Source organism: Cryptomeria japonica, chromosome 9, assembly GCF_030272615.1.
Source record: "Cryptomeria japonica chromosome 9, Sugi_1.0, whole genome shotgun sequence".
Classification (NCBI taxonomy): Eukaryota; Viridiplantae; Streptophyta; class Pinopsida; order Cupressales; family Cupressaceae; genus Cryptomeria; species Cryptomeria japonica.
In genome coordinates, this window is record NC_081413.1 from 115,413,126 (window position 1) to 115,428,996 (window position 15,871).

At 34.6% G+C, this 15,871-nt stretch overlaps 1 protein-coding gene across 1 annotated transcript; it reads left to right on the forward strand.

The window, feature by feature from the left end:
• The first annotated feature begins 1,440 nt into the window (after positions 1-1,440).
• LOC131062783 (cyclin-dependent protein kinase inhibitor SMR13) lies at positions 1,441-3,743 on the forward strand. Its single transcript, XM_057996515.2, has 2 exons — positions 1,441-2,130; positions 3,553-3,743. The coding sequence occupies exons 1-2, from the start codon at positions 1,700-1,702 to the stop codon at positions 3,578-3,580; spliced, it is 459 nt and encodes a 152-aa protein (XP_057852498.1). The 5' UTR covers positions 1,441-1,699; the 3' UTR covers positions 3,581-3,743.
• Positions 3,744-15,871: the final 12,128 nt, after the last annotated feature.

Below are 15,871 nucleotides of genomic sequence, written 5' to 3' on the forward strand. Positions count from 1 at the left end.
ATCTTACTTCTTTTTCGCATTGGGATAGTAGAGTTACTAGAGTTTGGAAGATGCTGTCAGTTTTACCCTCTCATGGTTCAATTTTAAAAAAGAATGATGCAATAGGTAAGAGATTCTCTGCTAGATGGAAACCTCCACCGCAGGGGCACTTTAAACTGAATTTTGATGGGGCCTCTCGTGGTAACCTTGGGTCGGCTGGGATAGGCATGGTAATTTATGATCACAATACAAATTTTATTCGAGTTAAGTGTCATGCTATTGGTTTTAAAACTAACAATTATGCAGAATTTCATGCTTTGTCTTTTGGTTTGGATGTGGCAATCTCTTTGAGAATTAAGGACTTAATAATTGAAGGTGATTCTATGGTGATTATTCAATGTGTTATGAAAAAGAAATCGAATTGTTGGAATTTGCAGTATATACTTGATCCCATTTTACAAAAATTAGAATTGTTTGAATCTTTTTTGGTATCCCATTGTTATAGAGAAGTTAATAAGATTGCGGATTATTTGGCAAATTTAGCCATTGATAGCAATGCCAATCAACGAGAGGTGGGTTTTGAGGAAATTCCTTCTAGGGTATGGGAAGGTTTGCAGCAATAGTTATGTGATTTTCTTGAGTAATGTTGATGTAAAATTTTATGATGATAATTATTTCTGCTTTCCCCTTTCATTTCAAGTATTCATGTTCCTTGTCTGGAGGAGAGTTCGAGCTCATGGTATTTGATACAATAGTGTTTTTCCAAAGTTTTTTTGATACTTTCTTTTTTGGCAGGAAGGTTTTTGGCTCATGGTATTTGGCACAGGGCTTTGGAAAATTTTGTCTTCTTCCATTGATAGCAGATGTGGAGTCTACATTTGAAAATTATCCGATGGGTTTTTTTGACAAATTGTCATATGTGCTCTATGCAAAACTGATATTATATGTGTTGTGACTGCATTTTGTATGTGGTTTTGGGCGGGGTGTATAAACTGATCCGTTAGATACTATAGGTTTATTTTATGAGTTGTGACCGGAGGTTTTCTTCCCAGGGTTCTTTCCTCTAGTATGCTCTTTGAATCGTGTATAAAAATTAAAAAATATTAATTAAAAAATTCAATGAAATAATCCACTTTTATTGAAAAAAAAAAATGCACCTACAACTTTTGAAAGTGTGCTATTCATTCTATTAAACTCAAACCAAATCCAAACTTCAAACATTTTCTATCTTCTAGACTAAAAAATGATCTATATGATAAAATGCACTTGGAACTCGAACTGAACCTATAGATAATAGAGAGCCGTAAAGTGTATTATGAAGGGCCTACATGTCACCACTCGCTCGACCTGTACTCCGCGACAATGATAGCAGCTGCATTTTCTGAAATCTCTTTCTTGCAATACAAATTATGCTCATGGTGTGTTGGGTAGCTATATCACTTTATTTAAAGAGAGATTCCTTTCCCAAAGAAGGGTTTTTCGAGGGGACTGACTAAGGAGAAATAAGTATCTGCTATGATTAAATCAGATATATCATAGAGAATATGACCCACAACCAAGATCATCACTGACCACCAAGCATTGTTTTCTCTCATCTTTTCTCTTTTCCCTCCTCTCATACTGCTTTAGCCATTTACAGCTTTCTCTTCCAATCTTATCTGACACCCATCACAAAATCTGAACTTTGAAGTACCCATCTATAGAACCAGCCAAATTGAGAATGGAGCAGTTTAAGCATACTGAGATGTGCAAGGATCGAGTCCCAGGAGCACCAGAAGCAGTTCAGAAGAGGAAGGCAATGGAGGACAATGACGACATGGGATTTCTTCCTGCTTTGAAACCCATCATTACTGATCGTCATACCTCTAAAGCCAGATTATCATCTACACAGGATTCCATGGCTGCTTTGAATCTCACCAGAACTTGTTTTGAGGATAATGAACATCATAATAATTGTAATGATAATGAAGGTTGTGAGACTCCAAAGTCTGAGAAGCATCAAATACCTAAAATTTTGTCATGCCCTGGAGCTCCAAGGAAACCCAGATCAACAGTGAAGAAATGTAAGAGATCTGAGGAGTTTTTCTACATCAGTCCTGTTGAGCTGAATTTGCTCTTCAGTCTCTCAAAGCCCACACAGTTTGATTTCAGGTGAAGGCCTACACAGACTCTTAGACTCATTGAATTACATATCAAGGAATGTATGATGTATTATGTATTATCTCTTGCAGCACAAGAAGTTGTTTGAAGTACTTTTACTTGTTTCTTGTTCTCTGTAATTATTATCATCCATAGGATTGTAGATCAGAGATATATGGGCCTCCTATAATGTATAATGGAGGAGAGTCTGTAAATTGCAGCCATTGTTTGTAGATTTGACTGAAAAGAATTGCAGTCTGCTGGTGTACTGAGGAATGCAGAATTAGAAAATATTATGTTAAATTACACTTGCCACTAAAATACTGTTGGAGTATTGAACTAGATCATCTCTTGGGAACAGCAGGATTCATCAGTTTTCCTTTTGTAGTTGACACTATAAATTAGTATTGTAAGCATACAAAGCAGTGATATCAACTTAAGGTAAGGATGAGAACAAATATTTTCTTCATCTGAGTTTAGAATGGATGTATGATAGAATCAGGTTATTTTCTCTTTGTTTCTTGTTTTCAGTCATTTAGATCCACATATCATGTGTTTAAATTCAAAGGAAACATCTAAACCTTTTTATATATTTTCATATTTTTTTCTTTGTTTTTCCCCTTTCCTGATACTGTATAATTATATTGTAATATAGGATGTTTAAATTTATTTGAAACATATCCACAATCTTTTTATACATTTACAGATATATTGTAATATCGAGTGTTTAAACTAATTGAACTGTAATCCTTTATTATTAAAGCTTTTCCTTACTCTGGGCTTTGGATTACTGTTACAAGTAAACCAAGTTGGTTAAGCACATTATAAAATAGGGCAGTGGGACAAAAAAGAAGAGAAATCTGGCAGAGGAAAAAAACATAAGAGACCATGGCCATGTCAGGGCCAAGGAGTCAACGAATGATAAGAATGCACTTTATGTGGCGTGCTAGTCTGAAAGGAGCGAAAATCAAGCGAGGATTCAAGGTAGTTTGACGACCCATGGATCAAAATTCAAACCACCCATTATGATTTCAACCCATAATATACTCCAATGGATTCATGATTCAATAAACCTATTAATGCCTGCCCATTTGATGGCATGAGCAATGGGTTTGTGATTTGAATTCAGTTGGAAAGCTTGTTGAATTGTTTAAATTTGATAGGTTATAAAAGCAAATGCTTAAATTATGGAAACCAATACTATATATGTTATGTAATTATATTATTACAGTTTTATAGAGGCCAAACATAAGAAGAAGAATGATGTGTGATAAGTAGTTTTGGATAAGGAGTTTTGGAAGTTAATGTTTTTTGTTTAAATGTATGTAAATGAAATTATATGTTTAATTTTTAATTCATAGTAGAGTAAGATTTTTATCTTATTAAATTCATAGAATTATAATTAATCGTTGTTATTTGTCTATGGACATGTAGTGTCACGGTTAAAACATTTCGTTGGTGAAGCGGTCATCAAAGTTCAAACTATGCTGCTCGTAGACCTTGTGTTCGTGGGTTTGAACAAGTGAAGTGTGGGGATGAGGTCCCCCAGTTGTGGCCTCACCGGTTCATTGCTCCGAGTCAAAAGTGTCACAAATTTTTACCAGGCATTATTTAAAAAAATAAAATAATAATTAATAGTGGTTATTTTGTTCTCGGATAAGATAATTTTTCAGTTTTTAACAATAAATATAAAAATTGTCAACCAAAAACTAATTATCATCCACATTTAAAAGATAAACCATTCAAAATTTATTTATATTAATTATGAAAGTTTATGAGTAGAGATGTCATTAAACAAACAATGTCATTAAAAGATTAAACCATTCAAAATTTATTTAAATTAATTGTGAAATTTTATGAATAAAGATGTCATTAAACAAACATGTTTCTTGCTCTGATATTGTGATTTTGTTGGGTCAAGACTCCCAGTTTGTTGCTCCGGCCAAAAGCTTCTTTTCAAAAAAGAGTTTATCCTTTTCTAGTTTTTGTGGTCTTGGTGATCTAACTACTTGTGATTTTCTCCCTTTCGTGTGCCTGTGTGGCGATTTTGTAATGGTTTGGGCCTCTCCTATTTTATCTAATCTGAACAAACCTATGTCATAGTCAAATAATTTTTTCACTAGATTAAACACTAAAACATACCAATGTCGTTTATTCTCAAGATGTTTAGAACTTATTACCTAAAAGTTGAATAGTGTACATTTCAATTATTACAACAAATTTAATCCAATTCCATTGACATCTATTGATAGCATGACAATCAAAACTATGACAATTGTGTATATTTCTTTGAATTATTTTCATGTATTGTTGAATTATAATAATTTATATTATATTAACAAATTAATCAACATTTTTTTTTACAATTAACTGTATATTTATGGCAAATGTTTCTTGTACATGTAAACTTTAAACAAATTAATTAAAAATATACATATTTTCTCATTTTATAATTTATATTATATTAACAAATTAATCAACTTTTTTTTTTTTACAATTAATTGTATACTTTTGACAAATGTTTCTTCTACATATAAACTTTAAACAAATTTATTTAAAATATAAATGTTTTCTCATTTTAAAATTTACTTCAAGATAGTCATGATTTTACTTTGACATATAACCTGTACATATGTTTACATATAAGTAGAGCACATATATCATTTGTTAGTAGGAGAGTACAAAAATATTTACACTCGTTAAATATAGATTTGTTGAGATATAAATGAAACACAATTATAAATTTTTAAATGTATACAAATGTTTACACACATCAAATATATATTAATATATATTTTTCAATAAGATAAGGAAGATCTAGCTTTACAATTTGGTACGATTAATCATGCAAGGTGATAGTGAAAGACAATGTCAGAGGTTGAGAAACATATGTTGTTTCCATGGAACTTATTTCTTAGATTAAACATCACACACTTCTCCAAGGACAATGCTTCCAAAGACATCAACTTAAAGTGTTTTGATTGTCTGTAGCATTATGAAAGATATATCATTTGATTTTAATTTTTTTTTTGCTTAAAGGTGAACTACGGTTTATGGATTAGGCATCTCCATGAATTCTTCTAAGTTATTTTAATATGACTATAGTTATTTATAATGAATTCTTCTAAGTTAATTTAATATATATTTTTTCAATAAAAGTGGATTATTCCACTAAATTTTTTAATTAATATTTTTAATTTTTTTAAATTTTTTACACAGGATTCAAAGAGCATACCAGAGGAAAGAACCCTGGGAAGAAATCCTCTGGTCACAACTCATAAAATAAACCTATAGTATCTGACAGATCAGTTTATGCACCCTGCCCAAAACCACATACAAAATGCGGTCACAACACATATAATATCAGTTTTGCATATAGCCCATATGACAATTTGCCAAAAAAACCCATCGGATAATTTTCAAATGTAGACTCCACAGCTGCTATCAATGGAAGAAGACAAAATTTTCCAAAGCCTTGTGCTAAATCCCATGAGCCAAAACCTTCCTGCCAAAAAAGAAAGTATCAAAAAACCTTTGGAAAAACACTATTGTATCAAATACCATGAGCTCGAACTCTCCTCTAGACAATGGACATGAATACTTGAAATGAAAGGGGAAAGCGGGAATAATTAACTTCATAAAATTTTACATCAACATTACTCAAGGAAATCATATAACTATTGCTGCAAACCTTCCCATACCCTAGAAGGAATTTCCTCAAAACCCACCTCTCACTGATTAGCATTGCTATCAATGGCTAAATTTGCCAAATAATCCGCAATCTTATTAACTTCTCTGTAACAATGGGATACCAAGAAAGATTCAAACAATTCTAATTTTTGTAAAATGGGATCAAGTATATACTGCAAATTCCAACAATTCGATTTCTTTTTCATAACACATTGAATAATCACCATAGAATCACCTTCAATTATTAAGTCCTTAATTCCCAAAGAGATTGCCATATCCAATCCAAAAGACAAAGCATGAAATTTCGCATAATTGTTAGTTTTAAAACCAATAGCATGACACTTAGCTCAACTAAAATTTGCATTGTGATCATAAATTACCATGCCTACCCCAGCCGGCCTAGGGTTACCACGAGAGGCCCCATCAAAATTCAGTTTAAAGTGCCCCTGCGGAGGAGGTTTCCATCTAGCAGAGTATCTCTTACCTATTGCATCATTATTTTTAAAAATTGAACCATGAGAGGGTAAAACTAACAACATCTTCCAAACTCTAGTAACTCTACTATCCCAGTGCGAAAAATAAGTAAGATTTTCCAAATTCTTATAAATAAACGACAAAGCAACCTCAGAGATTGAAGACTCAATTTTTAATAGAACCTCAGACACAGGAGACCTTGTTTTTTTAAATATCCTGTTGTTTCTCTCTAGCCAAACATTCCAAATCACAATAGATGGAGATATGATCCAAAGGCATGCATAAAAAGATGACACAAACATAAAGGGCCAAGATCTGAAATGGGAAATGAGATCCTTACCAATGACAAAGGATATATTTAACTTCTCAAACAACCACTGCCAACATTCATAAGCATAATCACAATGTAGGAATAGGTGTGAAGAAGATTCTAAATTTTTGTTACAAAGGACACAAGGGAAAACAACAGTAATACCAAGCCTGTCTAGTCTCATACCTGTAAGGACTCTGTCCTGAACTACCAACCAAGCAAAGGTTCCAGCTTTAGGAAGACAAGTCGAATGCCAAAACAACTTATAAGTCCAAGGCGATAAATCTTTAGCAACCATAAGAGAGTTGTAACCATCTTTAACAGTGTACTTACTAGAAATATTCTTTGTCCAAATAAGTTCATCCTCAGAATCAGAAAGAAATACAATTCTATCCCCCAAAACCTTCTCAAAATCTAATTTCATGCTTTGATCAACATCTAAGAAATCAATTGACTTCCATCTAGCTAGCTTAAGGGGCCCACTAGTCATAATTTCAATATAATTTGCTACAAAAACACCCCAAAGGGAGGAAAAAATAGTGATCAGAGGAGACCAATCTCTAATATTCACCAAAGGTGTGTGTCCATTCCATACTTCATCCCAGAATCTGACCTTTCTACCATTATGAATAATCCATGAGAGATGAGGCAAAATAACTGATCTACATTTACAAAGGAAATTCCAAATAGCAGAACCTGAAGGCAAATTTGAGACTTTAAAAATGTACTCTCTTGGTCCATTATTTAAATATTTGGCAGACATAATATGTGCCCATAAGGAGCTAGGCTTGTCATATAATTTTTAAACCAACTTAGCACCTAAGGCTAAATTTTGATTTTCCAGACTCCGAATTCCTGTTCCTCCAAGTTCCTTAGGCAAACATACCTTATCCCATGCAACCAAAGGGAGTTTCTTCTTGCCATCTTTATTATTGTTCCAAAGAAAATCTCTAAGAGTGTCCTATAAACTAACAATAGCTGCTTTTGGAGACTTCAAAACAAACATGAGATAAATGGGAACAACATTCAAAACAGACTTGATGAGAACAATTTTACCCACCAAAGTTAACCATCTATGATTCCATGAGAGAATTCTTTTAGAAATGACCGAAATAATCTTATCCCAAAAACCAATCTTATCTTGTTTAATAAAGAAAGGAATCCCAAGGTAAGTACATGGAAGATTTCCAGTCTCAAATCCCCAAAGGATTGCAACCTATGCTGAACCAGTTGTGATGTATTAAGGAAAAAAATCTTTGATTTATCACCATTCACTTTCTGACCAGAAAACGATGCATAATTTTGTATTATTCCTTTAATCACTTTTGCCTCTACTAACGAAGCATGTCCAAATAACATAGTATCATCTGCAAAGAGACAATGAGAAATACTTTGGGGAATATTCTGAATCCTTATACCTTTCCAAAGCCCCCCCACTTTAGCAACCCTAATAGCCCAACTAAAGGTTTCAGCTAGGAGAATAAACAAAAAGGGAGAATGGCGATCTCCCTATCTCAAACCCCCAGAGGAAGTGAAAAAACCACAAGGACAACCATTAATTAAAATCGAGAATCTTGCAGAAGAAATACATGCACGAATCCATTTGACCCAGGCCTTGGAAAAACCTAACTTTTCAAGAACAACACATAAAGCCCCCCACTCTACTCTATCATAAGCCTTCATGATGTCTAGTTTAAGTATCATGGCTGGGGTTCTTTGGGTGGAAATAGAATGCAACACCTCATGTACTACAATTGTACCCTCTATCATCTCCCTTCCGGGAACAAAACCACCTTGCTCCAATGAAATGATCCTAGGTAGAATTTTTGCCAACCTAAGGGAAATTGCCTTCATAAATATTTTATACAAAGTGTTACATAAAGCAATGGGGTGAAAGTTAGCAAAAGTCTTAGTATCCTCTTTTTTAGGAATAATTGCAGTCATTGTAGTATTAAGTTCTTTTAAAATAGACCTATTTCTCCTAGCTTCCTTGAGAGCCAATAAAACATCATTTCCCACAAAATCCCAACATTTTTGAAAAAATAAAGGAGTAAAACCATCTGGACCTGGAGCTTTATCTGGATTCATGGCAAAGACAACACTCTTAACTTCTTCTAAGGAAAAGGGGGACATCAACATCTCATTGTCTTCCAAAGATACTAAAGGAGGAATATTAGATATAATATCATTGCTGAGATTTCCATTTTCCGAAGATAATAATGACTTAAAAAACCTAACTGCCTTTGAAGCAATGTCCTCTGGCTCTGTCAATAAATTCCCATTCTGACACTGAATACAAGATATTCTATTCTTACATCTTTTAATCTTAGTTTAAGAATGAAAAAATTTGTGTTCCTGTCACCATCTGAAAGCCATAACTCTCTAGATTTCTGTCTCCAATAGATTTCCTCTCTAGCTAACACCTCCTCAAGCTGTAATTTTAGTGACTTCAATTCATCAAAAACTTGTGGCACCATACCATGTTGAAGCACATGAGTATTTTCTTATCGTTACCTAACATCAGTATAACATTAGAATTAATGCAATGTTTTCTTTTGGATACAATATTGAATTTTTATAATCAATAATGTTTCTCTCACAAGGAATTATTCACATGAATTATACTTGTATTTATTAACATCACAACTCAATTTTATGTCATCTATGGCCTTATCTAATAGTTCATATATTCATAAATGATTAAGCAAAAGTTGTTAATATTTACACCATGAGCATTTTATTTGATATATTTTTCTATAAATGCATCTCTACAATGTTAACTACATTGCAAGCTTTCCCCACATTATTATATATACAAACTTGTTATTTATGTAAATAATCAATATTGCATAGTGTTAAAAATCTATCAATCAAACTAAATTTTTTCTCAATAGATGAAATGGATTACTATAATATCAGTTATAACATTATTGATGTAGTGTTAGTACTATTTATTTCCATGTTTTAACAAGGCTTTACTTCAATTCTATTGTTCATTGATGTTTGAAATCTTTTCTATTATTTAAAAACAATGAACCATTTTTGACATGGAATGTATATTTTAAGAGTGCAAAGTAGATGTTAAAGAGTATAAATGTTATATGTTTATTATTAGGAAAAAACTAAGAAGAAATATAATTTGGATTGTTTAAGCTAGTTTGTCACTGATGGTACAACAATTTATCGTCTTTACAATTTTTTAAAATAGAAGAAAGTAAAATTTAAATAGAAGAATATCATGTATTGTCTTTCCACTTTATCATTAATATATGAGAAATTTTAAAAGCTTTTGAGGTTACATATTTTTCCTATTATATGAATCAATAAAGAAGATAATCTAAAAGTTACTATATCTTAAAATTATGCTTCTTGCAATTTGAATTTAATTTATTAAAAACAAAAAATAAAATTCAAATTTCTTTGATATCACTAATATGTTTATTGTAAAGCGGAAAAAATCGAACCCTAGTTGTTCTCCCCTCCCCAACTCCAAGGAGAGAGAAGGGAGAGTCACTAGGGTTGATGGTTTTCACTTAGGGGAGACTTTACATTCAAAAAAGGGGTTGAAACCCACAAGATCCAATCCCATGCAATGCAAGATTGGATTCTATATGAGTTTCAAGGGTTAAGACATCAAGGATACCCTCTTTTGTAAAGAATGTAGATAGAAAGATTGAACTAGGAATGCATGTAAAGTAGGAAAGATTCGCTTATAAACAGAGATAGGGATATGAGATGAAGCTGCGGACCTGGAATTAGCAGTAAAATGTCGAGACGGTGCTGTTCTGCAAATTTGAGCGAAAGTTGACGGGACGATGGCGCCCGGCGTGCACACGGTCCTCCGAAAAATCCGCAAAACGAAGGTGGATCTGTTCGTCTCTGCACAAGGATTCCAGATCTTCAATTATAGCCACGTACCTGCAACCTACACATAGAAAAGAGAGGACGATTGGGAGGTTAGGGATGAGGGGTTTGCCTTTAGGTCAAACCCCGGTTTTGGAATTAACCAAGAAATGAGAATGCTGTAAATGTAAATGTTTGTAATGTAAACAAGTACTGATACCTTGTTGTAAGAATGTTTGTATTCTTACATGCAAAGGTGTAATGTATGTAGTATGTTGTATGTTGTATGTGATCTCCTCTTCAATGGTTGAATCCTTGTCTTGAATGCAACACTTAGCCTTGAATGGAGACTTAGAATGATTAATTGCTTGAAGGAATGCTTGAATGCTTGAATGCTTAAATGTTTGAATATCGCTTCCGCCTTTTTTCCATCTTCTTCAAAATGAGAGAGGAAATGCAGTTTTTATACTTGTCAATTAGGGTTGAAAGACTGATTTTCCCGACCTTAGGCCGACCAGGAAATATTATTTTCCAATTTGCAAACTTAAAGACCCGAAGCCCCAAAAGAGACCGGGCCCAAAATAGGGCCAGGGACCAGGGCACTGGGCGCCATGGTCCTGGGGGACCAGGGCACTGGGCACCCTAGTCCTAAAGGACCAGGGCGCTGGACGCCATGGTCCCACCTCCAAGGACAATGGGGTGCAAGGAGGATTAGGCCAGGGTGCTGAAAAATGCAGTTTTTGGTGTCATGAACAAGTTTCGGGGTCTCCATTCAGGTTCAGTGTTGCGCCGCCATCGTGAAGACCCAAATGCGGTCGAAATTGCAAGTGTCGCAATTTTAGGACGCTACATTTAGCCCCCACTTTAGCGGGAGTATAAGCGTACGCTCATACTTCCGGTAAAGTACAAGGAAACAACATTGAAAAACTTTCACCACATCAAGGAGGCAAGATACACCAAGCCCCCAGTGGACTAAGGATCTTACAACTTCGATTGACAAAGTAAAAGGGAAGATCACGAGGGAGAACCATGACTGTCAGTAGTAAGGTTCCCTCACTATGAGTCATGCAAGAAAGATATCAAAAATTTTCAAGGCAAAGCTAAATTTGTGAAGAAATTTTCAAGTATCTTGAAAAGATATGAACGGGATGTATGCCCCCCTACGTTAAAGCCATCGCATACGCCTCACCGGGGGTGGTTGCTTTAAGATAGTGATACATATAAGAAATGAGAAAGGAGCAAGTTATCACAAGGATTTAGCCCCCAAGTGTGAGATAAGCCCAAGGATAATAGACACAAAACACAAAGCACAAGGTGACTTCGCTTTCCTCGGGGTCAGTATGCTGTATGATAATTCATGTATATCATATGTATGTATGCATAATTGTTCTTCATTCCCCAATCAAGGAAGGTCACCTAGAAGAAGGGAACACATGTGTCTTTTGAGTCAACATGAGAGAGACCAAAAGAGATCTCAATGTTTTGCATCATCCTCAAGTAGACAACATTAAGGACAACAAATAGAAGAATGGGAGTAACACATAGAAGAAGTAACAAAAAATCAAAAGAGGAGGAGAGGATCTGCTATGCTAATGAACTAGTCTAGCACGTCATCTACCCCCCGATCTTGCTGATCAATATTTCGGGAAGGTAGGAAACACGCTAGAGGAGGAACATCCAACACAGCAGATGGAGCTATCACAAGATCCAAACAAGGGCTATGTTCATATCCCAAGCCACAGTGTTCTTGTCTAGGAGCTAGGATAAGTACTTTAGAAAATTCGTAAGATAGATGGTTATCAACATCAACATATTCATATTCACTATCAGAATGAACAGGAGTAACATTTTCATCATGAATAACATTTTCATCTATATCATCATCAAGATTTATAAAAATAGGATCTTTAACTCGCACAGGGTCAAGGCCATCATGCATCTTATGTTTAGGAGATTTCGGCTCAATCATCGGCTGAGGAGAAAATGGAATACTATTGGTTGAAGGTGTTTTTGGAGATTGCAAAGTTTGAGAAGTAGCTGCCTGAGCTCTAAGACGATGCTTTCGTCGGCGTTCACGTACATAACTATTTCATCTAGTCTTAGTAGGAAGTTGCGAAGATTGAGGAGGAGGAATGTTCTCATCCTTATCACTTGGGTGTTTAGGTTGTGGTCTCTTAGGTTGAATAATAGGAGAAGAGGAAGGTCTCTTCTCTCCATAAGAGGAAGGAGGAGGAATCGCTCCATATAAGGGAGGAATATTTGGTTTAGGAAGGAGACCAAGTCCATCATGGCGAGGAGGTATAGGTCTACCTTTAGAAAGTTTATTAGATATAGGCATAGTCACATTCATAGGGATGGGTTGGGAATCTTCTTGAGGAAAGACATTAGTTTTATCTTTCAAAGGAAGAACTTCCTTCTCAAGAATGATAGGAATATCAAGTTTGGGTGTTCTAGGTTCACTTAGAGATAGGATCATATCTTTTTTCCACTTTTGATAAGATTTGAAAAGATGATCACTTCGCAGAGGAAGAGATTGGAATTGTTTAGGCAAAAAGTAATCAATAGGAACGCTAGAAGTTCTTTCAGCTGGTTTAAAGAGACTATGATTGACAGTAACAACTTCACCATTATGGGGAAATTTCAAACACTTGTGAATAGGAGAAGCAATAGCTTTCATGGAAGATAGCCAAGGATAGCCTAGCTTCACACGAAATTGTTCGGACGATGGAATAATAGAAAAGTCCACATCAAGGGATTTGTTATGGACCTCAATAGGTAATGTAATAGAACCAATTGTAGGAGAGGAAAATGCATCAAATAGTTTCACAACCACATTTGTTTCGTCATAGATCACTTGATTCAATTGCAAAGTAAAAAGAAATTCTTCAGTAATGATATTAACCATACAAGAAGGATCAATAAGCACTCCACGGCAAGGTGTATTCTTGACTTTTGCAACTATATATAAAGGACCATCAGGTGCCCTGATAGTTTCACTAGAATTAAAGGTGATGGAAGGTTCTTTAGGGATTTTCTGCTGCTCTACAAAGTTAATCACATTCGGAGTCATAGACACAAGATCATCAGGTGAGACAGAGGAATCAGTAGTATCGATCACATTAGAGGTATGCGAAGGTAATGGATCAGTAAAAATCTGAAGATTTTGGTTAGGAGGAGCTACAGATGTATTGCCTTTATCATTCACTCCAGAAACAAAAATAGTATTATTATCAATCAAATCTTGAATTTTTCCCTTTAAAGCAAAACATTTTTCAGTATCATGCCCAAGATGACGATGAAATTGACAAAAAGATTTGTTATCAAAATAGGGTGAATTAATCTTTGCAGGATCTATTTGCCTTATAGAAGGAAGAGTAAGCACATTTTGTTCCAATAACTTATTCATAATACTATGCAATGATTCATTCAAAGGAGTAAACTTTCTTTCTTTCTTGAAAAACTTAGAAATAGGAGGCACACCTGATGCCGCATTCACATTGTTGTTGATGATGTTTTCATTGAATTTAATGGACTCTCTGTTCGGTTTAAACTTTCCAAATGGTTGTTGACTACTATCACCCTTATCACTCGGAGCCATAGGATTTGCTTGTTCCATTTGACTCACAGTCAGTTGATAATTGTGAAGAGTTGCGCACAACTGTTGGAAAGAAGTAAACTTAGAAAACAAAAGTTTTTCTCTAATATCTTTTTGTAAATTAGAAATAAAGATTCTTTGAATATCATTGTTAGGTACTGGAAAAGAAATTCGAGCATACAAATGCTTATATCTACCAATGAAATCAGTCACTTTTTCTTTAACACCTTGTTTACAATGCATTAAATCAATCAAAGTAACTTTAGGACTTATATTGTTTTGAAATTGTTGAATAAAAGCATTTGCAAGTTGTTCGAAAGAAGTAATAGAATAAGAAGGCAATGAGCAATACCATTGTAGGGCTTTATCTCTTAATGTTCTAGTAAACAGTTTTGCAAGCAACCTTTGGTCATAAGCAAAATCGGTACATATTGTTTGAAAGGTCTTAACATGTGTTAGAGGATCACCCTTACCATTATAAAGTTCCAAATGCAGAATTTCAACATGTTTAGGGGGTATAGCTTGAACAATGTCAAGAGAAAGTGGGCTCGCAACATCAAATGTGGGCACACTAAACTTAGACTGATTCATAGAGGCAATTTGTTGCTATAAAGAAGAGACAGTTTGTGCAAGATTGTTAATGGTCGCTTCAGTCGAAGAGTTCATATTAGACGTGTTAGATTGTGATGGAGGTATTATGTTATTGAAAGAAGGTAGAGAGTAAGGTGGTGGGACACTATGATAGTTAGTCATAGGAGATGATTGGACAGGAGGAACACTACAAGGAGGAATGGAATGATTAAACGAATTGCCCCCTTGCGTCATGTTCATTTGTGGTGATATAATAGGGACACTCATTGAAGGAATGAATGAAGAAGTCGGATTGAATGAAGGAAGAGGATTGATTGAAGAAGAGGGATTGCCCCCATGACTGGTGATCATAGGAGGAATGTCTTGTATTGAAGTAGTCATTATGTTTGATGTAAAAGTAGGTATACTAGCAATAGGAGTTGTCAAAGGAATAGAATGATTAACTTGAGTAGGAGGTTGTGTATAACCTAAGGTTTCGGCACAACTCTTCATAGGCATCACATTCGAATCCACAATGTGTACAATACCATGCAAAATATCAATTCCATTCTTATCACTTTGAACCATACATTTTAGACCCTCAATTAATGAGAGAGCTTCACTATCAGGGTATTCTTGAGACATCCATTGTCGAAAATCATCAAATTGGTTATCCAATTTTGAAAGTTGTTCTACAGAAATGTCATGGAGAGCTTCTTCATCATTAAGAGGATTAGAGGAATTACCCATGTCCTCGTTAAAAAGGCCATTCAAATTAGGTTCCATCTCCTCGGTAATTACACCTTGGAAAGACTTAATTCTAAGGCTTCGTCTAACGGGAATAGTATAAGTAGGGTTTATTGTTGTAAAACTCATGCACTAAAGAGAGAGAGAAGATTTTGAATTTTAGAGGTAGAAAATTTCAATAAAATTAGCCAATCTCCTAGATTTAAGCTGTTAAATGCAATCAGGACAATCTCCTGAAATTTCAGAAAAAATGTTCGGGACCGTGGCGAACGGAGTGCACACGGTCCTCACAACTTTTTTCAAAATTTTCAGGGATGAAAGTTATGATGATTTTAAAGCTAATCTGAAAAAATAGAGTGATTTTATGATCTGTAGATAGGCCAAATTAAAGTTGCAATCTCGAAATTGAACCCTACCAAGATTGTTGAAAAATGTAAAATTTGAATTTTGAAAAAGAGAGGGAAACTGAAATTTTGAATTTTATGATTTTAGAGGGAATGCTAAAAGCAATGCAAGTTTCGAAA

Excerpts from the sequence above, each read along its gene's own strand:
- LOC131062783 (XM_057996515.2), top strand. The coding sequence starts at position 1,700 with ATGGAGCAGTTTAAGCATACTGAGATGTGCAAGGATCGAGTCCCAGGA. Across the intron at positions 2,131-3,552 it reads CCCACACAGTTTGATTTCAG|TGTCACGGTTAAAACATTTC; the intron begins GTGAAGGCCTAC and ends ATGGACATGTAG.